Here is a 27,508-nt window from a genome sequence, read left to right as displayed (position 1 = left end):
ATGAAGGGTCTCTGCCTGAACCATCGGTTATTCACTCTTTTCTATAGATGTTGCTTGGCCGGCTGATTTCCTCCAGCATTTTGTGTGTGTTACATGGGCAACAGCTTGCTCTCCTTATCATACTGTCCTGGCCTGCATACTGGTTTGGATATCATTTGGACAACTGGGACGCAACATCTATGGTCGACCTCTGACTAGCAGAGGGTCTCATGTTATCCTAGGTATATATTGACTTGGAGTACTTATTAACCTGTGTATGTTTTTTTAGAATACAGTATGATGAAAGTGGTACGGTTAATTCCTGGATTAAGTTCGAAGGAACTTTGGAGTCTTTTATTCAATATTTCCATAGATATGACTTAAGTTGATTTTTTTTTTTGAATCCTTTTTCCTAATACTTAATCATATATAGGAGGAACAAAGTCAAGGACAGAATAATTATAATTGACAAATTATGGCAGCCCAGTTTTTTTGTTTTGTTTTGCTTTCTGTTTAGTTTAGGGGATTTTTCTTTTTTTTGTTTTCTTTCTTGAACAAATCTTTTGAACTTTTTCCTGTTTCAATTATCAAGAGATCGGGTGGACTTGTCTGGATATGATACTGGGAACTTATGTTTGTATATTATTGTTGTAATCCTGTCTCTTGGTTTTGTTATTATGGATATGTTCATTTAACTGATTATAATGCAATAAAAAGATTTGAGAAGACAGTATGATGAAAGTCAATAGAATTTTTTTTAATGCTTGAATCTAACTCCTATAGGAAAGCCATTTGTGCCTATAAGGTCATAAGGTATAGGATCAAAATTGGGCTTTTTGGCCCATTATGTCTACTCTACCATTTAATTTTGGCTGATTTATTATTTCCTTTCAACCCTTCTGCACTACAAAAAATAGTGGATATTGCCCAATCCACCACAGATAAAGCCATCCCTGCCATTGAGCACATCTAGATGGAGCACTGTCACAGGAATGCAGTATCATCAAGGACCCCTACCTACCATGAAGAGCATGCTTTTTTTTTGCTGTGCCTTGCTTACCACCAACTCAATCAACATGTTAGCTTTTAGGGAATCCTACACGAGGTCTCCTAAGTGCATTTGCACATCTGAATTTTAAACTTTCTCCTCATCTATTCCTTTATTCCTACTACCAAAGTGCATGACCATATGCTTCCCAACACTATATTCCATCTCCCACTTCTTTACCCATTCTCTTAATCTCTAAATCCTGCAGACTCCCTGATTACTCAACACTATCTTTCCCTCACCTGTCTTGGTATTGTCTGCAAGCTTAGCCACAAAGCCACCAATTCCATCATCCAGAACATTGTTGTGCGTGAAAAGGAGTTCCAATACCAACTCCTGTGAAACACCACCAGTTACCAGCAGCCAGTCAGATGCATTCCACAACATGTTTGATGCCCATTTATTAGCATCTATTGGGAAACTATCAATAGGAATACTGACATGTTATTGAGTGAGAGCTTTGGATAGCTTCACTTATCCACTTGCTAAACTTATTCTTGAAATCTAATCAGATTTAAGAAGGTTAATCCACTGTAAATGATGAGACATGCAAAGTAAAGGCCTATTCATTCTGCAGCCCACGTGGAAAGAATTGAATACAGTTTGAATTTCTGCAGATGTTCATTTCAAATGTAATGGGTGAATGGGTTTCTCTGAGAAGTCTTGCATCACTTTAGTGGTGCAGCTTTAGATGTTATTTCAATACTGCAGATTGGATATGAAAATATACCAGCCCTAGAGTTTTTTCGGGTATGATTAGTTTCACTTAAGTTGAAAGTATACACTTCTAATTTCATTGTAAGAAAACTGTTATTTTTGCTTACATTTGTTTTCATTACATTATACATTAGCTTAGGTTTTAGTCAGTGCAGAATGCTAAGATCAGAATTGGTAATTGTGCAGCTGAACTGTTTTTCCAAAATGTCCTACTTTTCATTGGTTACAAACATAAATCTAATACAGAAGTTGAAAATGGGATTTTCTCATGGTTTAGTGCAGGATTATTATAAGCATTCTCAGTCTCTCGAATAGATTACATTTAATGTGCTTTAAATCCTTTCCAGTATCTAAAATGAAGGCTCTTAATTTTTCACTAATTGGTATAATCTTATTAACTATGTTATTTCCTTGATATAGATCGTGTGTGATTTTGCCATTCCCCTAATCTATCTTTTATATTCCAGCACTCAACTTGTATGCCAATCAAAAAAAATCTGAATTACTACTTTAGTAGAAGTATGAAAATCTCTTTGGCTTTATTCTAAAGCACTTATCTAAAATGTTGCATAACACACTTTAATATTGTATTGGTTCCAAGAAGTGTGCCTATCCATTGATTAAAAGTGCACAAAAAATCCTAAACAACATATACCTTGTGTTATGTCATTAATTGTATTTGCACTGAATATTGCAAGAGACCTTCAGTGAGAATGGTTGAAAAAATATTTGGGAAAGAGATTCCTCTAGATCTGGGAACACAGAACCTACTTCAGATTGTGTTAGCATGTAGTAAATATCTTGAATTCCGATCCTTCCCATCCATATTTTAGTATTTTGAGTATTTGGGAGAGGGCTACCACAAAGCATAAGGTAAGTGAAATGTAAAATTAGTAGGGATTAATTGTTTGTCTAAAATTCCCAAAAGCTAAAGAATTTTGAAGAAAAAGTAGATGATTTTCCTCTTGGCTCTGTCTCCTCGAAGACCTTCCTTAGAACTCAAATCTGAACTTGTACTCTTCAGGAAAATTCGTATTTTTCCTTTCTGGTACTTTTTCAAATAAACTGTTGATCTACTGTTAGAAAATAATCATTCTTATTTTTGTTACTTGTGTAAAAGCATGGTAGCATAGTGGTTAGAGTACTGCTTTACAGAGCTCTGCTGTAAGAACAGGCTTTAATTCTCACACTGTCTGTAAGGAATTTAGTACGTTTTCCCTGTGACTATGGGTTACCTGCAGGTGCTCTGGTTCCCTCCCACATTCCACATTACGTGGCGGGGGGGGGGGGGAACTGTTCACTAACTTTTCTAATTCCAATGAAAGGCTGTTAACCTAGGCATTGTTTCTCTTCACCGATGCTGCCTGATCTTGTGCTTCCAGTGTATTCTGCTTTTGGATTTGCATCGTATGCATTTTTGATTTTACACTGTTTTCATATATGGTTCTTGGTCAGTTCCAACACTGAAGACAGTCTTTCAAATTGTTGCTTGGAAACAGTTTTCTCTCATTGTACCTAGAGTGTATAAGTTGTAATCCAAGTTAGCTCGGTTTTAGCACTTGCATACTTGCATTAAGATAAGAAATTTTGTGAATTATTTCAGTTGGCATTCTCATGTAGACCTATGGGTTTTGGATAGAATATAATCAAATCAAATAAAGTTTAATTGTCATTCAAGCCATACATGGATACAGCTGAATGAGATGATGTTCCTCTGTGCCAAGATGCAGAAATATATACATGCATTCAAAATAATAAAAAAGGAAAAAAAAATCAAAAGAACATGGTCATGTAAGAAAACATATCTTTAATCCAAGACCTGAGCGGCAAGTCCCGCAAATTGTTGGTTCCTGAGAGTCCAGCTTGTAAATTCTACTGATCCAACACTGGGTCAGCACCGATGGGAGAAGCCACCCCCTAACTGAGGCGACACTGCTGCCTCCCTGTCTGTCTCGCCACCAGACAAGGGAAGCAGACCTGTGGCAATAGGTGTCCCAACAGGGTCATGCAATTGCAAAAGAAATATCTGAGATAGTCACTCATGGTTTCACTAAACGGTGCCTTCGCGCCAACAGGAAGGTACCAACTCCGGTACGTTCGAGTAGTAGGCAGCGCCATAGTCTGCAGCCAGATCAGCTCTTCTGAACCCAATCTGGTTTCTCTTGTGGTCTGACTTGATTTGGATGGAACAAAATAAATGGCTTAACTGGTGCTCTGGTAGTTGTAAAAAGATCCCATCTTGTTTTTTTTCTTTTGGAAACACAAGGGTATTGTTCCTGGTGTCTTGACCAAAATTATATCTTGGGGAGCTTGGGGTCCTGACGAAGGGTCTCGGCCTGAAACGTCGACTGCGCCTCTTCCTATAGATGCTGCCTGGCCTGCTGCGTTCACCAGCAACTTTGATGTGTGTTTCTTGGGGAGCTTGCTGAATGGAAGTTGCTTCAATTTCTTGCATTGCCAGTGATTACACATTGAGGGTTTCATTATCTGTACAGTGCTGATGGAATCATTAAGTGTGCTTAAGACTATGAACAAAGGAATGGATCTCTGAGAGAGTGGTCTCTTACCACTATGTAGTTGAATTAATGGCCTTTTATCTTAAGGAAATTTGTTTGTGTGATGTCACTGGTGGCTGGTATGCATTTATCTCTAATTAGCCTTGAATTGAGCCAATAGTCACCATATTGATGGATTTGAAGATACATGTAAGCCATGTTAGTGAAGCTTGGCATTTCCTTCCCTGAAGAGCATTAGTGAACCAGATGTCTTTTTAGCAAGAGTCAGGTAGTTTGAGATAAAAATTACAGAAATTATCTTCCGTTATTCACACCAATCTCAAATTTACCATCAAAGCAATAGGGGGGCTGTTGTAGTATGGTGGACTGACCCCTACCTTGCTGAGGCCAGGCGGCAACTCTTTGAAGAGGACCCCACTCCAAACAATCAGAAAATTGTCTCCACCACCATTACTGACCTCATCACCTCTGGAGAACTCCCATCCATTATCACCAATCTTTCCTTAAGCCCGTACTACTTCCTTCTGCCTCCTACCCAAGATCCACAAACCTGACTGTCCAGATAGGCGTATTGTCCCTGGCTGCTCCTGCCCCACTGAACTCGTGTCTTCGTACCTCGACTCCATTCTATCCCCTCTTGGTTCACTCCCTTCCCACCTACATCCGCAACACTTCTCATGCTCTGTAACTCCTCAGTAACTTTTAATTCCCTGGCCCTGACAGCCTCATTTTCACCATGGATGTCCAGTCCCTATACATAGTCATAGTCATACTTTATTGATCCTGAGGGAAACTGGTTTTGGTTACAGTTGCACCATAAATAATTATATAGTAATAAAACCATAAATAGTAATATGTAAATTATGTCAGGAAATAAGTCCAGGACCAGCCTATTGGCTCAGGGTGTCTGACCCTCCAAGGGAGGAGTTGTAAAGTTTGATGGCCACAGGCAGGAATGACTTCCTGTGACGCTCTGTGTTGCATCTTGGTGTGATACACCTCTATCCCCCATCGAGAAGGCCTTAAAGCTCTCCGCTTCTTTCTCAAAAAACAAACCATCCAGTTCCCCTCCACTACCACCCTTTGCCATCAAGCAGAACTGGTCCTCACCCTCAACAATTTTTCCTTCTGCTCCTCCCACTTTTCCAGACTCCGGGCTTAGCCATGGGCACCTGCATGGGTCCCATCTGTGCCTTCCTCTTTGGTTACGTAGAACAGTTGTTCTTCCAAGTCCTCCCTGGTAGTGCGCTCAAACTCTTCCTCCGCAATGTTGATAACTGCTTTGCTGCTGCTTCGTGCACCCAATTTCATCAGCTTTGAACTCATTTCGACCCTGCCCTTAGATTCACTTGGTCCATTTTTGACTCTTCCCTCCGCTTTCTCCATCTGTGACCATCTCTGGAGACATTGTAAACTGCTTTTATATACCTACTGATTCTCACTGTTACCTTGACTGCACCTCTTGCCACCCTGTCTCATGTAAAAATGCTATTTATTCACTTTTATGAGTTTCTTCATCTCCACCACAGCTATTCCCAGGATGCAGCTTTCCTTTCCAGGACGTCTGAGATGTCCTCCTGCTTCAAATACAGGTGTCCTCCGCTTTCCCAACGTTTGCTTTACAACATTTCGCTTTTACGATAAAAGACACCCGCTTTAAACTTGTGTTTACCTGGAGAAAGACTACCATGACCATGAAGCCTTGTGCGGGCAGGTGTGTGCGCATGCATGTATGTGCTGATTTTTGTTTTCTACAATCGGTTTTGGCTCAATCTTCCTGATTCTGTTAAGTGAAACTACACTATACATACAGTATTTCTACTTTATATAGGCTGTGTATTTATCATATCATTCCTGCTTTTACTATATGTTAGTGTTATTTTAGGTTTTATGTGCTATTTGCTATGATTTGGTAGGTTTTTTGGGTCTGGGAATGCTCAAAAATTTTTCCCATATAAATTAATGGTAATTGCTTCTTCGCTTTACGCCATTTCCGCTTATGAACGGTTTCACAGGACCGCTGTACCTTCAGATAGTGGGGGAAACCTGTTTCCAAACCATTGATGCAACACACATCAAAGTTGCTGGTGAACGCAGCAGGCCAGGCAGCATCTATAGGAAGAGGTACAGTCGATGTTTCAGGCTGAGACCCTTCGTCCTGATGTCGACTGTACCTCTTCCTAGAGGTGCTGCAGGCCTGCTACGTTCACCAGCAACTTTGTTGTGTGTTGCTTGAATTTCCAGCATCTGCAGAATTCCTTGTGTTTACGTCCAAACGATTGATGCTGCCCTCATTTACATTTTCATTTCCCGAACATCTGCACTCGTCCCATCTTCCTGCTGCCTTAACAGTGATGCTTCCCATGAACCTCCGCAACAATTCAACATCCTCCGCAACTTCTGCCATCTCCAAAGGGATCCTACCATCAAATATATCTTTAATTCCTCCTCCCCACTTTCGCTTTCTGCAGGCAGGAATTGCTTCCTCTGCAATTCCCATATCTATTTGTCCTTCCTTACTAATCTCCTTCCCGGCACTTATCTCTGCTTATTGATCTCTTCCCTCACCTCCATTCAGGGCCCAGACTGTCCTTCCAGGTGAGGCAACACCTAACCTGAGAATCTGCCAGGGTCATCAATTGTTTCCAGTGCTGCCGATGTGACCTCCTCTACATTGGTGAGACCCGTGGTCAATTAAGACAGCTTCGTCGAGTACCTCTGCCCCATCCACCAAAAGTGGAACTTCCCGCTGGAAACATTTTAATTCTTTTTCACCCTTCAGGGTGAAGGAGCAACACCTTTTCTTGTGTTTGGGTAGCCACTAACCTGATGGTACAGATATCGATTTCTCCTTCCGGTTTTTAAAAAATACTCTTCCCCTCCCCTCTTCTATTCCCTACTCTGGCCTTTCACATCTTCTCACCTGCTTATTACCTCCCCTGGGTCTGCCCCTCCTTCCCTTTCACCTGTGATCCACTCTCCTCTCCAATCAGATTCCTTCATTTCCAGCCCTTTTATCTTAACTGTTCACTGGGCTTCCTCTATTACTTTCTAGCTGTCCTTCCCCACCTTTTTGTTCTGGCATCTGTACTGGAAAATAAGTACAGATGAAGAGTCTCTGCCCAAAATGTTGCCTATTTATTCATTTCCAAAGATGCTGCCTGACCTGCTGAGCTGCTTCATTTTGTGTGTGTTACAGAAATTAGCCTCTTTTATATGAGCAGCTGTCATTGTGTTGTTTATGTCTGTGAACTAAGTGTCTGGATATCAGTTCAGTAACTTCTATGCTGCCACACCCCCTTCACCTGGTTTCACCTATCACCTGACAGCTTATACTCCTTCTTCTCCCCCACCTTCTTATCCTGGTTTCTTTTCTCTTCTCCCTAGTCCTGATGAAGGGTCTTGGCCCAAAATGCTGATTGTTCATTCCCCTGCATATATGTATGCTTCCTGACCTGAGTTCCTCCAGCACTTTGTGTTTCTCAAGATAGGATGCTATGGTAGCATAGTGGTTAGCATAATGCTTCACAGTACAGGGGATCTGGCTTCATTTCCCATCGCTGTAAGGAGTTTCTACTTTCTCCCTGTGACCGTGTGTGTTTCCTCTGTGTGCTCCAGTTTCCTTCCACAGTCCAAAGATGTACCGGTTGGTAGGTTAATTGGTTATTGTAAATTGTCCTGTGATTAGGCAAGGATTAAACTGGGGGATTGCTGGGCAGTGTGGCTCGAAGGGCCTGTTCTGTGCTATATCTGTAAATAAATATTCCTAGCATCTGCAGAATCTTTTGTATTAGTGATAAAACCTGATGTTTCTGCCAGTTAATTGAACCACCTGTAACGTGTGATGTGGAATGGAACACACATTTTAAACTTAATGACTTGCACATTGAATATTTGAGCATAAATTATTCACTGTCATCAGTAGTATAATTCAGTTGATACAGTTGAAAGTTTATAGCAGTTTTAAAAAAATTGAATCAACAATAGGATAGACAAATGAACTATGAAAAGTTTACTAGTCAACTATGATAAAGTATTTCACTTTATTCTTTCACTGAAATAAATTCAACAGCGCTAAAATTGTCCAAACGTTTTGGAAGTGTTTTCACACCTTGAACATGGGGCTTTAACAATATAAAAACGCATTCCTTTCTTTGGATGATCATGCTGGTTTTGCTTACGTGTGAAGTGCATATTATATCAAAACGTGAGATGCTTCTATTACCAGAGAGAAGGAAACTGGTGGCAAAATTTCTTGTTCTTTACTGCCATGGTATTCCTGATTCTCATTTAATCTACAGTGCAGGACAATTAACTCCAAACCAAGGAGTTTTTACATTTTATTGTGCAGCCTGTTCCGTGTTCATGTTAGTATGACTCGCAAGTTTAAGGGAAACACTTACATTGTTTTTTTATCTGTTAATGAAATTAGTCTACTGAAGAACTATTCTGACAAGTGCATGAATGATTTTTGTTGATTAATTCCTATTTCCCCCTCGGTCAACTTAGAAGATAGTCCTTTTGAAATGAATCATTTAAATAACATTGCCGTTCAACATACATTTGTACTTCGCTGAAAAACAAGTTAGTGGGTGGAGTGCATAATTGGGAAATAGTCTTCAATTGAGAACAATGCAACTAGACAGATGTTTAGAGAGTAGGAAAAGATATCTGAAAGAACAGTTGAAGGAGGAAACAAAATACACTGATATTGCAAGAATAAAGGGTCTGCCAACTTGAGCTGTTGACCTTAATCAATTTTCTGGATATGGTAAGCAGAAAGACATTGGCAAAGATGTTACAAACTTTTTTGTGTCTCCGTATATAAACTGGATGCCATTCTCTCTCCAGTTAAAGGCTAGGCCTGCAACTCATGCAGGTTCCACTTAAATCCTCAAGTTGAAGCCAGTTTTGCCACGTATTTTTCCTGTCCAGTATCCATTATTACTTACAATATCATCTTGATGCCCCTTCACAGTATTCAGTTTATTGATCTATATGGTTTAAACTTTGCTACTGGTAATGTCCATTACATTGTGTTGCCCTTCCTCTCAATGTTACCACCAAATGGGCTCCTTCACATTCGCGAGCGTGCTCTGCTCTGGAAGTTATTTGCTGTTTAAGTCTGCCAACAGGATCATTGCATTCCAGCTTGCTTTTGAATATTGACTTCTCTGGTTGTCCTTGAGGACGGTCCAATTAAATAAATCACAACAGTATTCTTCATTTGTCTGGGCACCAAATCAAGCCAAGTATTGGATATATTCAAATCAAGCTGTGTGCAGGGGATCAAGATGGATGTTGGTTACAGTTTTGGGTCCATGACTTTTCACTCTTGACAGGTAGTGTCGGACATAAGTGCTCTGATTTTAAGATGTCCAGCATCAAAATTTTGATTAGGTAATGGACTTGTTTTTCTTCCCATGTTGCTATACTTGAAGATTAGTTTTGGGTCTAGACCTGTGCTTTGAAGGTAGTTTCCTTATGAAAATGCATGCATCTATTAATGTGGATTGACTGATTATTAATCTTTACCTTCCAGCTGTAGGCTCTGTCTTCCTTGAAGAATCTGCCTGACTAGTACAAGAAATCCTGCATAGCTGCTTGTTTTAATTGTTTTCCCCTTGCTTTGGCAATTTGAAGCTCTATTTTCCAATGCAGACAACAGATGGATGTCATCTGGTATTTAGTGCTTCGTTTGACAAGGCATATTACTCAAATTTCTGGCTACGGATTCCATTTTGTGATAGTGATTTAATTTATAGCTGGGTTATTGGAAGTATTTCTTTTGGATGTGTGCCAAAGTGTAAGAAAAAAAAACGAATTATTAGATTAATAATGATAAGGCAAGAAGCTTGGAAAAATAGCTTTTTTAAAATCTCAGACTTGATCAATAGGTGCTCTGTACATGTTCAAGCATGTTGATTCTTTAGATGAGAAAATCTGTAGATGCTGGAAATCCAAGCAACATACACACATAATGCTGGAGGAGCTCAGTAAGACAGGGAGCATCCATGGAAAAGAGTAAACAGTCGACATTTCGGGCTGAGATCCTTCAACAGGGTACTAGGTCCTGATGAAGAGTCTCTGCCTGAAACATTGATTTTTTGCTCCTTTCCATAGATGCTATCTGGCCTTCTGAGTTCCACCAGTATTTTGATTCTTTATCATTTTATCATTTATCATTGATGTTGATTCTTTATCATTTTAAAACTAGTGTTAGATCAACATCACACAATTGCATAATGAGCCAAAATAATCTAGTTGCTGTCTACTGGTCTTATTTAATTTGCTTTTTACTAAGTTGTCAATAAAATTTTTACATGGTTAGCAGAGTATTTTTTTTTCTGAAAAGTCGTATTTATCTAAATCTGTATTTTATTTGTAGCCTGGAATCGTGTCACCATTTAAGCGGGTATTCCTGAAAGGAGAGAAAGGGCGTGATAAGAAGGCACAAGAAAAGGTCACTGAGCGAAGACCCTTGCATACAGTTACACTGGCCTTGCCAGATCATAGAGTTGACCCAGAGATTCTGTTGAATGATTACATTGAAAAGGAAGTAAAGGTATTTTTATTTTTACTATAATTTTTATGGATTTGTATCTGTCATTTTTGCATTAGTTGAAATTGCATTTGATGCATATGCATTTAAAGGATGTAATAACTTGTTATTCTAACGTATAACAATGGTGGATCTTTTCATAATCAATAGTTTTGATGTTTGTTTTAGAACTACTGTAACCACTAACTGTATAAATTTTTGAATTTGCTGACCTTTCAAGGTAATTTTTCTTGCCTTTTTTGAGTGTCTACATGTTTGAATCCTTATTATAATAGCATATTTGTTGTCCAGTATAGGTGGCCATTTTCAGCAGAAGTATGTTTTTGTTCATTGCCTGGAACAGATTACTACAGTGAATGGAGATTTGACTTTGGATGGTTTTCAGTTTCTCCCCTCCATGACCTGGGCACTTGAAGCAAATTGTAGGATTCTCAAAACGAAAACCTCTACAGCAGGATCAAACTCTGCATTAAATTGTAGATCCCATTTGTACACAGTATAATTCAACTAATTGCAGTTTTTAACCGTATGGATAACCACTTAAAAATATTTTTCTTTGATGGCATCTTTTTGTCTGTATTGATGAGGTCTGATCACAGATGATGTGTGGGTCATAAGTTGGAAGCATTCAGATAAGGTGACATCTGTAAACTTTGAGGAGACGAGTGCAATTGACTGAGCAACAACCCTGTAGACATAGTAAGTTGGAAGCAGGGATGAAGCTTGGAAAAGTGTGTGATATCCCTAAGAGAGGGCACAATAAATCACATAGTCTTGTGGGTTTCCCCTTTTTATTTAGCTTTGGGAACTAGAGAACAGCTTATTGGGGTATATGCTGTCTCTTAAATAGTTTTCAGCTTGTGTAACTTAACTGAGAATTTTTTTTTTTTTACTGCTTGTGGATCTTTTATTGTCCCAGGGAATGGAACTATGTGAATATGGATTATTTTCAGATTAATATTTTATTTTAATGAGCATCAGTGACTTTGAAGATGTTGGCACGTTCTTAGCTGTGCCCTTCTGCTAATTCTGGTTTCTAAACGATATTTAATACTACATTGTGATGCGTAGTTATGGGATGAATATACTCCCTACACAGCAGTGTTAACACGGGAAGATTGAAAGTATGGAGAATTTTGAATGTTTGATTCTTCGGCTGAGTTTGTATTAGAAATGTTGATCCTTTGTGATCCTGGCTCTTTATAAATTCAACTTATGGGTAACAACACACAAAAATGTTGGAGGAACTCAGCAGGCCAGGCAATGTCTGTGGAAAAGAGTAAACGGTTGGCATTTTGGGCCAAGACCATTCATGAGTCCTGAGGAAGGGTCTTTGCCGAAAAATATAGACTGCCTACTCTCCTCCAGCATTTTGTGTGTTGCTTGGATTTCCAGCATCTGCAGATTTTCTCTCGTTTGTGGGGGACAATCTCATTAGCTACTTTTATTTTTAATGAAAATCGTGGGTCAGCAGGCAGATATTTCATGAATACAAATGGCCAATCCATGTACATTGGGCAGTGGAGATGCTCTTTAGTTGGCATTTTTCTTGAATATGGCATTAAGTTGTACTAAGAGTGACTGGTGAATTTTCATGCCCTGAAGATTTACTACAAAGATGGAATTGAATGAAAGGAAATAAAATGACGGAAAAACTTAACACTTGTATAACAACTTGTTCAAGAGGCTGAATGAAATATTTTGGAAGTGCAAGTGAGAGGTCTGTGTTTTGCTAATGATGCCCCATCCCTTTCCAGCCTCTACAAGGCACAATTAAAGAGATCCATTTGATTGCAACTCCAACAACTTTATATTTAAAATAAAAATCTTGTCAGTTTCCAGGCTTGATTGGTACCTCATGCACTACTTTAAACATAAAGTTTGTTCCTTACAAATTTTTGAAATAAGTTTATTATCTAAGTACTCATACGTCACCATTTACAACCCTGATATTCATTTTCTTGTAGGCATATTCAGTAAATCCATAATAGAAAGGAAGACTGCATCAATTTGGGCATTCAATCAGTGTGCAAAAGACAAACTGAAAATACAAAAAGAAAGAATAATAAATAAACAATAAATATCGAGAACATGAGATGAAAAGTCCTTAAAAGTGAGTCCGTAGGTTGTGGGAACATTTCAGTGATGGTGCAAAAGAAGTTGCATGAAGTTATCCTCTTTAGTTCAAGAGTCTGATGGTTGAGGGGTAATAACTATTCCTGAATCTAGTGGTGTGAGTCCTTAGACTCCCGTACCTTCGTCCTGATGGCAGCAGCAAAAAGAGAGCATGACCCAGGTGGTGGGAGTTTCTCATGATGGATGCTGTTTTCCTGCAACAACACTCCATATAGATTTGCTTGATGGTGGGAGGGCTTTACCCATGATGGACTGAGCCCTATCCATTACTTTTTGTAGGATTTTCCGTTCAATGACATTGGTGTTTCCATACCAAGCTGTGATGCAGCCAGTCAATATGCTCTCCACCACACATCTATAGAAGCTAACATCTGGTAGTTGTAGCATGTATGTTTACAACATGCACAGCTGTTAGTTGCAGAAGTTACTCTAATTGCATTTCCGGAACTGCGTCCTATGTCAGAATCGTGTTTATTATCACTGACTAGTCATGAAACATGTTGTTTTGTGGCAGCAGTAGAGAAATAATCTATATATCTGCACTTCCGGTGAGCTTAAAGCTGAGCTGTGGTCTCAGAGGTCATGGCTCAGACATAGAAATGGCGGATGAACTTAATAACTTTGCTTCAGTCTTTACTGTGGAAGACACTAGCTGCATGCCAGAAGTCCATGAGTGTCAGGGAGCACGAATGAGTGCCATTGCTATTACCAAGGAAAATGCTAAGCAAACTCAAAGATCTTAAGGTGGATAAGTCACTGGACCTAATGGATTACATCCCAAAGTCCTAAGAGAGGTTGCTGAAAAGATAATACATGCATTGGTCATGATCTTTCAAGAATCACTTGATTCTGGCATGGTCCTGAAGGACTGGAAAATTGCAAATGTCACTCCACTCTTTAAGAAAGAAGGAAGACAAAAGAAAGGAAATTATAGAACATAGAATAGTACAGCACAGTACAGGCCCTTCGGCCCACAATGTTGTGCCGACCCTCAAACCCTGCCTTCCATATAAGCCCCCACCTTAGATTTCTCCATATACCTGTCTAGTAGTCTCTTAAACTTCACTAGTGTATCTGCCTCCACCACTGACTCAGGCAGTGCATTCCACGCACCAACCACTCTCTGAGTAAAAAACCTTCCTCTAATATCCCCCTTGAACTTCCCACCCCTTACCTTAAAGCCATGTCCTCTTGTATTGAGCAGTGGTGCCCTGGGGAAGAGGCGCTTGCCATTTAGCCTAACCTTAGTGGTTGGGAAAGTGTTGGAGTCCATTATTAAGGATGAGGTTTTGGGATACTTGGAGACTAATGATAAAATAAGTCAAAGTTTCTGTGAAAGGAAATCTTGTGTGACAAATCTGTTAGAATTCTTTAAGGAAGTAATAAGGAGGATAGACAAAAGAGAGGCAGTGGATGTCATTCTCTTGGATTTTTAGAAAGCATTTGATAAAGTGCCTTACATGAGGCTTATTAACAAAATAAAATCCTATGGCATTACGGGAAATGTACTAACATGGACAGAGGAATGGCTGACGGACAGGAGTCAGTGAGTGGGAATAAAGGGAGCCTTTTCTGGTTGGCTGCCAGTGACTAGTGGTGTCTTCAGGGGTCAGTATTAGGGCTGCTGCTTTTCACATTGTTCGCCAGTGATTTAGATAATGGAATTGATGGTTTTGTGGCAAAGTTTGTGGATGATACAAAGATAGGTGGAGGGATTGGTAGTGCTGAGGAAGGAGTGTGATTGCAGCAGGCCTTGGACAAATTGGAAGAGTCTGTGTTATGATCTTATAGTCTTAGTTGTTGTTTAGGTTCATAGGGATGGACTTGGGGGCAGACAGGAGTTGGGGATCAGGTTAAGGTTCAGGGATGGGGATGTGGATGAATTGGAAGTCATGCTAAAGTCTAGGCTTCTGCTCTGCATTTGAAGGCCAGTAATATGGATATAGGGCTCCTTTTACCAACTATTTTCAATTGCTCACCTGAATTCCAGGGGTTGTAGTTGACTGTAACCAGAATGGAGTTCCACTACAAGTTTTAAGTTGTTCTAGTATCTGGATATTTTGTTTGTCGTGTCTGAATCAAATCTCTTTACCTCCGTCTGTTCTAGCTGATATGCCATTTAACCTCCAAATCATCTACCTCAGATTCCCACGTTACTTTGCAATCTCTGTATTTTACAAATAAAAAATTACTATGTTGTTCCATCTTCCCTTCGTGTTTTCAGTGCCTTGTCATCAGCTTGCAATTTCAGAGGCTTAGTGTTAGTGCAGAAGGATCCAAGGGCAATTTATGAATGGTAGATACCCAGCACGTTTATGTCTGTGTTCAGCAGAAGTGAAAACAGAATGCCGGAAAGGTCAACTAGTCGGGTAGCAATTGTGGAAAGTTTCAGATTCTGGACTGTTCAGCATCTGCAGCTCTAATTTTCATGATCCATATTCAACAAGTTTGCTGCTTTGGTTTGCTGCATCAGAAGTTATTTTGTCAAAGCAGGGTCTTCTAAGAGTTTTTGTCATGTAGAAAATTTGTTAAGATTTTGTTTTTGATGAATATCTTGTAATTAATTGAAACATATTAGATTTTAGTGTAAAATCTTTGTTAACATCTATAAAATGTATTTATTTTGTAATTCTTGGCTAGTTCAATATCCTAACAGTTACATGCTTTAAATTGTAGTATTTGGGACAGCTCACATCAGTGCCTGGGTATCTGAATCCATCCAGTCGAACGGAAATATTGCACTTGTTAGATAATGCAAGGGTGAGTAATGCTGTTTTCATGATATGGTTGAGGAGGTTTTTATTTTAAAATTAAATCTTTTTTTCATAAAACTGAGACTTGGAATATTTAATGCTGAGTGAGCTAATGGTCGAGTTTACAAGTTTTCTATCAAGTAATCAAAACGAATACAATCCAGAAGTAACATATGAGCAGGGATGTTGTAAAAGTAGTAAAAATTCTTTAAATAGCAGATAGAATGCTGATTATTTTTTTAATGGTATAGTGAATCAAGGAAGATTATGAAACATCCTAAAGTTGTGAAAATTACCTGCTGTCCAAGTTTTTTTCTTCAGAAGGAGAGCAGCCATTTAAAAAAAAGATTACTTGTGCATTAAGATGACAAAATTATGTTGTGAAGATTTAAAATGTTTCTTTACATTGGTCAATTCTGTTTCCATTATGAAACCTTCCAGTACTATTTCTGATGCATGCTTTGATTCCTGAACATGCATTCTCAAATCAAGTCACTTTTTATTGTCATTTCGACCATAACTGCTGGTAAAGTACACAGTAAAAACGAGACAATGTTTTTCAGGACCATGGTGCTATATGAAACAATACAAAAACTACACTGAACTACGTAAAACAACACAAAAACTACACTAGACTACAGGCCTACCCAGGACTACATAAAGTACACAGAACAGTGCAGGCATTACAATAAATAATAAACAAGACAATAAGCACAGTAGAAGGCAGAAGGCTGATGTCAGTCCAGGCTCTGGGTATTGAGGAGTCTGATGGCTTGGGGGAAGAAACTGTTACATAGCCTGGTCGTGAGAGCCCGAATGCTTCGGTGCCTTTTTCCAGATGGCAGGAAGGAGAAGAGTTTGTATGAGGGGTGCGTGGGGTCCTTCATAATGCTGTTTACTTTGCGGATGCAGTGTGTGGTGTAAATATCTGTAATGGCGGGAAGAGAGACCCCGATGATCTTCTCAGCTGACCTCACTACCTGCTGCAGGGTCTCGCGATCCAAGATGGTGCGATTTCTGAACCAGGCAGTGATGCAGCTGCTCAGGATGCTCTCAATACAACCTCTGTAGAATGTGGTGAGGATGGGGTGTGGGAGATGGACTTTTCTCAGCCTTCGCAGAAAGTAGAGACACTGCTGGGCTTTCTTTGCTAAGGAGCTGGTGTTGAGGGACTAGGTGATATTCTCCGCCAGGTGAACACCAAGAAATTTGGTGCTCTTAATGATCTCTACAGAGGAGTCATCGATGTTCAGCAAAGAGTGGTCGCTCCGTGTCCTCCTGAAGTCAATAACCATCTCTTTTGTTTTGTTCACATTCAGAGACAGGTTAGCTGCTGCATCTCCTCTCTGTATGCTGACTCATCGTTCTTACTGATGAGACCCACCACGGTCGTGTCATCGGCGAACGATGGTGTGGTTCGAGCTGTGTGTCGCAGCACAGTCATGGGTCAGCAAAGTGAACAACAGTGGACTGAGCATACAGCCCTGGGGGGCCCTTGTGCTCAGTGTAATCGTGTTGGAGATGCTGCTTCCAATCCGGACTGACTGAGCCCTTCCAGTCTTGTAATATTACAGACTGCAGCTCTGTCAGAAGTTTTTATCTTTCCATATTCCTTATATCTGTAGTTTCCACTGGATTTCCTTTTGTTTCTTTCAGCTACTTTCAAGGCCTTAATCAGCACTGTTCATGTATTTCACCTCAGTATATTACTTTCTATGAATAGTACTTCGTTGCCAGTTAGCTGTTTTAGGCACTGATTAATTTTTATTGTGGCTATCCATTGAAATTCACAATTAAGCCATTTATTGGAGTTTCAATGTTATGTGGTTTTAAAATTAGGCTGGTTTGAATTTGTTAAAGTCAAATTTTACAAATGTCTGTGCTTAACTGTGAAAAATCACTCAAGTTTTTGTATATCTACTAAGAAAATAGCTGAAAGTTTAAAAAAAAACTCATTTACAATTTCATTTAGAGGGCACATCAAATCCCAGGACCACTAACACAAGAACAAGATGCAGTAATTACTGTGTCTGCATACAATATTAAATTGGTATGGCGGGATGGAGAAGATATCATCCTTAGAGTTCCAATCCATGATATTGCAGCAGTCTCTTATATTCGAGATGATTCCCTTCATCTGGTTATTTTTAAAACTGGTAAGTCCTATGTTTTTGGATTAAATCCTCAATTCAAGTAGCTTGGTTACAGCTTTTGTAACATAAACATAATAAAATGCCAAGATTTGTTGTGTTTTTTCATGTAGCTTAAGGTTTCTTGTGAGTCAGATAATACAAGTAAATGGAATGAGCATTTTAAGGAAACATCACTTAGCTTTCTTGTTAATAATTTTTGACCTCATTCAGTACTGTATATGCTGAAAGAAATTTCTGGTTCTTTTTTCCTGCTTGTTTAATTCCATCAACAAAGTTTTCTACCAGACCTGAATGAGTTTTTAAAGAGCCACTTTCTGATACTGGCATCAAGGCAGCATTTGTCAAGATATTCTCACCTTTTTGTCTGTAATGGTGCGGATTAAACAAAAGCATCAGTGAACAAGTTATTGATATGTGCAAATGAATAGGTTTGATTTTTTTCTTTTGGAATAAGAAATACTTGAAACTTCACACATTTTCTAAAAGACAAGAACTTTTGGTTAGGGTAGATATTCTTCAGAGCATTAGATTCGTCTGATCGTTCACCAAAGGTTGCTTTTGGTGGTAGTCAATGGGTGCAGAGAGGGTTAAGTGGCACTAGTTCGGAGAGGGGCACTTAGTTGTGTACTCATCTCAGTCTCCAAGACTTTAATAGAAATAATCAAACTACTTCTGTGTATTAATTAATTGGTGATAAATGACATGTTTATTATAGATGAAATGAGCATTGGATCTTGAATAGAATATGAATAAGTGGACAGAATATATTCCACCATTTAGGCAGGCTTTAATTGAAACTCTGTCCGTGAATAGAAAATTAATAAGTAAGCCTTAAAAATGCTGATTTCATACTTGGTTCTAACAAAGCATAAACAGCTCAGATATTGATTTGTGTCCATTGATGCTTTCTCCTTTAAGCTCTGTAATTTTGTCTATATATCTGGATACAATGCCTGTACAAGGGTCATTGTCTTGAATTGCTACTGTTTCCACAGATACTGTCTGATCTGGTTTTACTCAAGTCTAACGTTCACTGAGGGTGGTGGGGTAGAGATGCGTCTCTACCTAAAGAGGTGTAAGGCGGTCCTTCCCTCCACTAGCTTGCAGATCACCCTGAGGCAAGATGTAGCACCTGTTTGCCCCCCCCTCCCCCCCAAATCACGGTCATGTGAAGCCGTGGGAGCAGGTGGTGGATGGTTGTATGAGCAGCTGGTGCATATCGCAAGTCCTGGTTATGTGTCCACTGACCCCAGACAGACAATCTCTGAAGAGTATTGATAATGGCTGGGGTCGCCTGTCTTGTAAAGATACTGCCCAGAAGAATGCAAAGGCAAGCCGTTTCTGTAGGAAAATTTGCCAAGAATCATGGAAGGACCATGATGGCCCACATCGTATGACATGGCACATAGTGAGCAAGCAAAATGTTCACTGGGTACTGTAATAGAGTGCCAGCCTGGACTTGTGCACTCCAGGTGAGCTCACATTCCCACCCTGACCCTCCAAAAATAAAACCACCTGATTTAGAGGCAAGATATTAGCATGCGTAACCTCATGGTTTAGAAGGAGTATGGATTTCGACTCTACACGGGGACTTGAGTCAAAAATCCAGATGATTCTGCAGTGTTGAATCAAAAGATCTGCTTTTCAGATCCAAGTGTTGAACTGAGATTCTTTCTACCTTCTCATCTTTTACATTCTCTTGCACTTTTCAAAAACTCTAAAAGTTCTGGTGACTTTGTCAACATATCTCTTCCAGTGTAATTTTTAAAGGAAAGCTATATCAGACCTTTGTCACCATACTGCCTTTGCAAATTAATTGCATGTTTCTGGCAAGGACAGCATTCATCTTAATTATCTTGAACTAGAGGAACTTGCTGGGCTATTTTGTAGTGCAGTTAAGAGCTGACCTTTTTGCTGTGGGTTTGAGGTCATTGGTAGACACTTTAAGCAAAGGTAGCAGGATTTATACCTTGAAGAATATTTAATGAAATGTAGTTTCATGGTCACCAATACTGAACGTTGATTTTTCTCTCAAGGTTCATGAATTTAAATTTCAAATGCCATAGAAAATTTATACTCCAGTCTCTGTATCATTAGTCCAAGCTGTGAATTCTTTGTCTTAAAAATAACAGTGATCCTGTGCAATATATACTGCATTTCAGTTGCATTCCAATATCTTAAGGCTGGGACAGACATAAAACTATTTCATTGTTGGTGTTCTCTTTCAGCCAGCGACTCCGGAAATTCAACCAATCAGAGCACTGAAGGTTTCACTAAAATACAAACATCAGAAACTAGAGCTGGAACCATGGAAGCATGTAGTCTAATCATTGTTGTCGTAGAGAACAAAGTAAGAAGTTTTCAGTTTAATGAACCTGACGAATTGCATGAAAATGAGTTAATGATTAAATAACACTTAGACTCTGCAGCAATACATTCTTCAAAAGAGATGGCTGGTACAATTTTGGTTCACAGTGGTTGGTAATTCAGTTTTGTTCTATGGCCAACTATTTGATATTTTCTCAAATTATAATTATTTATTTTATTCAGTCTTTACAAACATACCCATCTCAAAGAGAGGAGAAAAGGGGACATTTATTTTTCTATTTGTAAAGTTTCCCCTTGTTTAAAAGGCTGCATGCATTCTGACCAGCAGTCCATAGAAAGCAGAAGGATCAGCTATAGCAGTTTCCTGAAGAGGTTTGCATCTCACAATTGGGAGATTATTTCGTGGACACTTGCTCAATCATTTGAAGGTTGTAAGCCCACCCGGTACTTGGCTAGTCCTAAAAAAACTGCTGATTTGGATCTGGTTCATCAGGCCTTGAAAACTATATTTTCCCTTGTTAATTGAAGTTTTTGATTTATAACATAGAATATTACAGCACAGTCCCTTCGGCCCACAATGTTGTACCAAACTTGTAACTATATGATTAATCTAACACTTAACTTCCTACATAGTTCTCATTATTTCTATCATCCATGTGCATATCTAAGTTTTTTTAGATGTCCCTAATAAATCTGCCATGACTATAACATTGTTGTACAGAGTCATAGGACACTACAGCACAAACCTGCCCATCAAACTGCACCCAGCCATAACCCTACCATCCACATTACCTATCCAAAGTTCTCTTAAATGTTGAAATCGACACTGAATCCACCACGTGCTGGCAGCTTGTTCCACACTGTCACAACTTTCTGAAGACATTACCCCTCATGTTCCTCTTAAGCATTCCACCTTTCAGAGTCCCATCCAACTTCAGTGGAAAAAACCTGCTTGTATTTATCCTATCTATACCCTTCACAATTTTGTATACCTCTATCAAATCTTCCCTTAGACATCTACATTCTAGGGAATAAACTCTTAACCTATTCAACATTTCCCTATAACTCAGGTCCTCAAGTCAATGATTTAAATCTTTCCTTAGGTAGGTGACCTGAAGTGGACACTGTATTCCAGATTAGACCTCACCAGGATATTGTACAATTTCAACATAACATCCCAAGTCCTGTACTTTATACATTGTATTATGAAGGCCAACTTTATTACTCTGTCTACCTGGGACACCACTTACAAGGAATTATGGATCTGTATTCCCTACTACATTCCTCAGTGCCCTACTGCTCACTGTGTAAGACCCACCCTGGCTGGTGCACCCAAGTGCAGCACTTCACACTTACCTATATTAGCTTCCATCTGCTATTTTTTTCTTCTCAGCCCATTTTTCCAGCTGATCCAGATCCCGCTGCAGTCTTTGGTCTTCTTCGCTGTCCACCACATCCCCATTCTTGGTGTCATCCGCAAATTTGCTAATCCAGTTTATGACATTATCATCCAGATTGTTATAGATGACAAACACAACGGATTTAGCACTAATCCCTGCGGCACACCTCTGGTTTACAGGCTTCCAGTCAGAGAGGCAACCATTTACTACCACTCTCTGGCTTCTCCCCAGAAGCTACTTCATCCTTAATGCCAAATGACTGAACCTTTTTGACCAACCTCCCTTGCTGGATCTTATTAAAGTCAAAGGCCTTGCTAAAGTCCATATAGACAACATCCTCGCCTACATCAACTTTCCTGGTAACTTCCACGAAAAACTCAGTAAGGTTCGATGAATACGACTTGCCGAGCCAGGTTGACTGCCCCTAATCAGTCTTTGTCTCTCCAATATTTATTTATTTATATATATATATATATATATATATATATATATATATACCCTTAGAATACCTTCCAGTAATTTTCCCCCTACTGATGTCAGGCTCATCAGCCTATAATTTCCTGGCCTATTCTTAGCATTCCTAAACAATGAAACAACATTAACTATCTTCCAGTCTTCTGGCAACTCACCCATGGCTAAAGATGTTTTTAATATCTCTGTTAGGGCCCCTGCAATTTCTGTACTAGCCTCTCACAGGGTTGGAGAGAACCTTGTCAGGCCCAGTGGATTTTATCCACCCTACTTTGCAAGACACCAAACACCACCTTCTCTGTAATCTGTATAGGGTCCGTGACCCTGTTGCTGCTTTGCCTCACTTCTATAGACAGTGTCCATCTCCTGAGTAAATACAGATGCAAAAAATCCATTTAAGATCTCCCACATCTCTTTTGGTTCTATGCATACATTACCACTGATCTTCCACAGGATCAGTTTTGGCCCTTGCTATACTTTTGCTCTTAATATGTTTCTAGAAGACCTTCGGATTCTCCTTCACCTTGTCTGCTAGACCAACCTCGTCTTATTTCAGCGCTCCTGATTTTCTCCTCAAGTGTTCTCTTGCATTTCTTGTACTTCATTTGTTCCAACCTGCTTATACCTGCTATGCACCTCCTTTTTCTTAACCAGGATCTCAATATCTTGAAAATGAAGGTTTTTAAACCTGTTATCCCTGACTGTTATTCTGACAGTAACATACAAACACTGTACTCTCAAAATGTCACTTTTCAAGGCCTCCCTTTGCCAGAAAACAACCTATCTCAATCCATACTGCTAGATCCTTTTCTATAAATACTTTGAAACTAATGACGTTACGATCACTAGATACAAAGTGTTCCCCTACACAGCCTTCTGTCACCTGCCCTTTCTCATTCCCTAATTGGAGATCTGGTATCACGCTCTTTCTCTATTTCGGACTTCCTGAACATGTTTGACAAACTCTTTCCCATCCAGCCCCTTTACAGTATGGGAATTCTAGTCAATATGTGGAAAGTTAAAATCGCCCACTATTACAACCTTGTGTTTCTTGCAACAGTACGCAATCTCTACAAATTTGCTCCTCTAAATCCCACAAACTATTGAGTGGTCTATAATATCTCATTAAGGTGGTCATATCTTTCTTATTCCTCAGTTCTACCCATAAACCCTTACTAGATTTTGCCATTATCTTGGGATTTGGGTTCAAATCCAATGACTGTATACAACACTTAAATTTTGCTGAAGAATTTTGTATGAAATTAAACTTGGAAGCCTGAATCTAGTTTCTGTTAGCTGAATAGTCTCCTTTTGATGATGAAGCAAAACATCTTTTATTAACTACTTACTCCTAGAATTTTAGATAAAATCATTTTGTCAGCCCAGGTTAATTTCCTCCACGCTAGAATAAAGAATAAGTTTGCATCATCATGGGATGTGGGGGGAAGAGTAATATTCTACAACCTCTCAACACTCCTGCTTTTGAATTAACTGAAAATTTTTCTTGTAGGCAGCTGCCGAAGAACTCTGTTCTCTTCTTAGTCAAGTCTTCCAAGTTGTTTACACAGAGTCCACAATAGACTTTTTGGATAGAGCAATATTCGATGGTGCTTCTACGCCAACTAAGCCCATGTCCATATACAGTGGTAGGTAACGTTGCTTCATTGGGGGGAGGTGGTAGTAACTTCAGGCTTTTTATTCTGACTTTCTCAATGTAATTCTACTTGCTTGATTGAAATTTTGATTTTTACCCACGCTTAGTCCATTGAAAGCAAATGTAATTGGATGATGAAAGCTGAAATGTTTTGACGTGTGTAGAATCACTTTTTAGAATCAGTTTCTAAAACCCTTAGCGCTTACTGGTGCATAATTTTTGGGAACTGTTGTGTAACAAATATGAGAAGTTGGTCATTTTAGGTATGATGTCTGCCAACTCTGCCTTTATTCTCAACTGATTACTATCTGGTTGACTTGACATCCTTGCAAAATGGTTCCTTCCCATTTCATTAACATTCAGTCTGTTCTATCATCTCTTACCTTTATAGTGAAGTCAGGTCTCTCCAACGTCTTGAAACTAAACCTTTGTTTTCTCCTAGTTTGCAAAGTAAGTAGTTACTGACTAGTTCAATGCTCTTTGAATCTATCCCTATTTCATTCACCTCTGCTTGCCAGTTTGTCCTACAGCTGAGAAGTATTCCCCTTGATTGATAGCTTATGTATTCTGTGGACCAGATCTGAACCTGGAAAAAAATCAACAATGAGACAAAAATTAATCTCCTAACCCTTGGAGAGCCTTCATAGGGCCACTTTGTAAAGCAAAGCAAAAAGATCACTGTAATGACAGAGAGAGAGAAGTAACTTGCTACTAGCTATAATTCACATTTTCGCCATGCAAATCGCAGCTGTACTTCAAATATCTTTGTCTTATCTGGCAGATGAAACCAAATTTTGTTATTTTGTAAGGATGTTACTTTTTTCAATTTTGTATTTTATCATTTGTAAAATTGCTACTTTTGTCAGTCATAAGATTTGTTTTAGTATTCTCATAACTGCAGTTTACAAAGCTCTAATATAAAATTTTCAACTTCCTTGCATTCAGTTTAATATTTCTTTTGGAACAGATGATTCAAGTAAAGCAGATGTTAAAGAGCCGTATGATGCAGAAATTAGTAATTTGTAAGTATTTGCTTTGGCTTTCAGCTTTTTAATTATATGAGAAAAAAGTGTAATTCCGTGTTTCTGCATTTAAAATCAAAAGTTCGAAGTAAATTTTATTATCAAACTACATACATACCACTATATACATCCCTGAGATTTTTTTTGTGGACAGACTCAACAAATCTATAAAATAGTAACTATAACATAATGAATGGTCGTCAAACTAGGGCTTTTATCCAGAGTGCAGAAGATAAACTGCAAATACAAAAAGAAAAACAATAATATAAATAAGCAATAAGTATCAAGAACATGAGAAGAAGAGTCCTTGAAATTGAGTCCATTGGTTGTGGGAACATTTCAATGATGAGGCAAGTGAAGTTATCCTCTTTGTTCAAGAGCCTGATGGTTGAGGGTAACTCTTGCTGAACCTGATGGTACAAGTCCTAAGGCTCTTGTACCATTTTTCTGATAGCAGCGAGAGGAGAGCATGTCCTGGATGGTGTGGGTCCTTGATAATGGATGCTGCTATCACATTAAAATCAGATTAATTATTTAGATTGTCAAGTTGTTTTATCCTGAATAATGTGTTTGTCACTCTGACAATTTTAAAAGAAAATTGTGCTGCTTGTACTTTCAGGAATAAGGTAATAAGATCCTCGGCTGTTTTGCTTCCGATTTCAAATTAACTGATGATTTCTGCACTTTTTAAATTCTGTGGCATCGCAGTATAGGCTGTGATTAAATATCTGCTTGTATCTGCATTTTCAATGGATTAGTGAGAAGCTATCTTGAGAAGCAATCCACCCCCATTTTTTATGATTCAAGCAATTTTAGGATTTTGACTTAATATTTCTTAGCTGGGATGGTAGATGATTTGCATGTGAAGTAGGTGATGGCTTTGCTACTATTCTATCCCATGCAGAGTTTTGGAAGCCTTTGGGATGTGGGCAGATCATCACTAGGTGGACAATGCTCATTCTTTGACCAGTTCTTGTGGCCAAGCTAATTACTGTAACCCTCTAAGTTTCTGGAGTTTTCAGCAACCTGTTAGATAATAGTAGTGGAGGGTTAATTGATAGAAATCCCTTTGAATATTAGTGACGGGTGTGTGAACTCTTATTGGAAATGGTCATTGTCCTGCATTTATCTGGTGTCAAATTGTTCCACATCAATCTATGTCTGAATTCTTTCTCAGATCTTAGCTGTATGTGGTTATTGGAGTGCCTCACCGTCTGAGTTGAGAAAGAAATCAGCCATTCTGTAGTTGACTGTGAATTATCCCCACTTTCTCTCCCACAAGATGGGGCTAAGACATAACTATGAAGAATTTCTGATCTGAAAGTGAAATAATTATTGGCCAAAAATTTGAACCACCTTTGGTGCAACTTCTCATTACAGCCACAAAAATATTTTTTGACTTGATGCTTAGTTCCATTTTGCCAGACTGCCTTCTGTAATGTTGAGCCCTTGAAGCAGATACAAATTGGCTGTTCAGCCTTTTTGGCTGAACATAAGATAGATAGGTAGATGTACTTTATTAATCCCGAGGGAAATTTGGTTTTGTTACAGCTGCACCAACCAAGAATAGAGCGTAAATATAGCAATACAAAAAACCCCCAACAATCAAACAACAAAACGCAAACTATGTCAGATGGAAAATAAGTCCAGGACCAGTCTATTGGCTCAGGGTGTCTGACCCTCCACGGGAGGAGCCGCATGTTCAATGGCCACAGGTGGGAACGACCTCCCGTGCCGCCAAGTGTTGTATCACGGTGGAATGTGGCCGAAGTCCAACAGTAAAAAGTTCAATATCCAGTGTGCAAACACGTTCCTCGATCGTAATATGCCCCGGATTCCACCATCTGTTGTTAACCAGATCAGTAAGCACCCAACTCCTTTACGCTTACCGCTCTCAGTGCACTTCTGGTCAGCCAGAACGATATTACCCACCGAACTCCTCTTCTCCAAAAGTCTCTGTTGTCTCGACCCGGTCCTCTTTCCTTGGCTTTGTGATCCCCCTCTGCATCCTCCTTGTGTGTTTTCCTCCAGATTTCCGCGGGAGTGTCCGCCGCTCTGCTCGCTAAACCGGCCGGTATTTGCTGGTGCATGGAATACACAATGCAACCTTGCTTCTGTCCCACGTGTCGGGATGTAACCATTTCCAGCGCTAAAGAAAACCCAAATAAAACTCTCTCTACCAGCATGTTAGAGAGGGTGCAGCTTCGATGTGTTACCGTGAGAAAAAAAAAACAAAAAATAACGTAAATTAAAAAGTAAGAAGAAGAAAGTAAGACTAGATCGGAACGGCTGTACCAGGCTGCATGCACGACTGGCGCATGCGCATAAATGGCAACATATCAGCCTTCTGCACTTCACATGCGGTACTTAGACATTTTCATGCTTAATTGTAGAATCTCCGTCCATTAGCTTACCACCATTCATAATTGTATGTGGAACACTCACAACACGCTGGAGGAACTCTGGTCGGGCAGCATCCGTGGAAACGATCAGTCAAAGTTTCGGGCCGGAACCCTTCGTCAGGACTGAAGAGGGAAGGGGCAGAGGCCCTATAAAGAAGGTGGGGGGAGGGTGGGAAGGAGAAGGCTGGTAGGTGCCAGGTGAAAAAAGCATCTGCAGGTTATTTTGTGTTTATAATTGTATGTGGATTTTGTGCAAACTCTGGAAAACAAGTTCAAGTGACTGGCCACGATGAACATTGCATTGCTGCTGTTGCTCGCGCCCTGCCGGCTCCCCCTTCCCCCAGAGGTTCTGTTAAAAACTGTAATT

At 39.4% G+C, this 27,508-nt stretch overlaps 1 protein-coding gene across 2 annotated transcripts in view; it reads left to right on the top strand.

Moving 5' to 3' along the window:
- Positions 1-27,508, top strand: part of ccm2 (CCM2 scaffold protein) — a 102,535-nt gene that overhangs the window by 50,552 nt on the left and 24,475 nt on the right. For both annotated transcript variants that reach the window (XM_063035546.1, XM_063035538.1), the window contains exons 2-7: positions 10,649-10,825; positions 15,635-15,718; positions 17,684-17,867; positions 20,093-20,214; positions 23,574-23,709; positions 24,685-24,739. In XM_063035546.1, coding sequence (XP_062891616.1) covers positions 10,649-10,825; positions 15,635-15,718; positions 17,684-17,867; positions 20,093-20,214; positions 23,574-23,709; positions 24,685-24,739 — 758 coding nt within the window. The remainder of the gene's footprint in view (positions 1-10,648; positions 10,826-15,634; positions 15,719-17,683; positions 17,868-20,092; positions 20,215-23,573; positions 23,710-24,684; positions 24,740-27,508) is intronic.

The sequence above is a fragment of the Mobula hypostoma genome, chromosome 2 (assembly GCF_963921235.1).
Source record: "Mobula hypostoma chromosome 2, sMobHyp1.1, whole genome shotgun sequence".
Classification (NCBI taxonomy): Eukaryota; Metazoa; Chordata; class Chondrichthyes; order Myliobatiformes; family Myliobatidae; genus Mobula; species Mobula hypostoma.
Note: the sequence above shows the minus strand (reverse complement) of the source record. Positions and strands in the feature narration are given on the sequence as shown.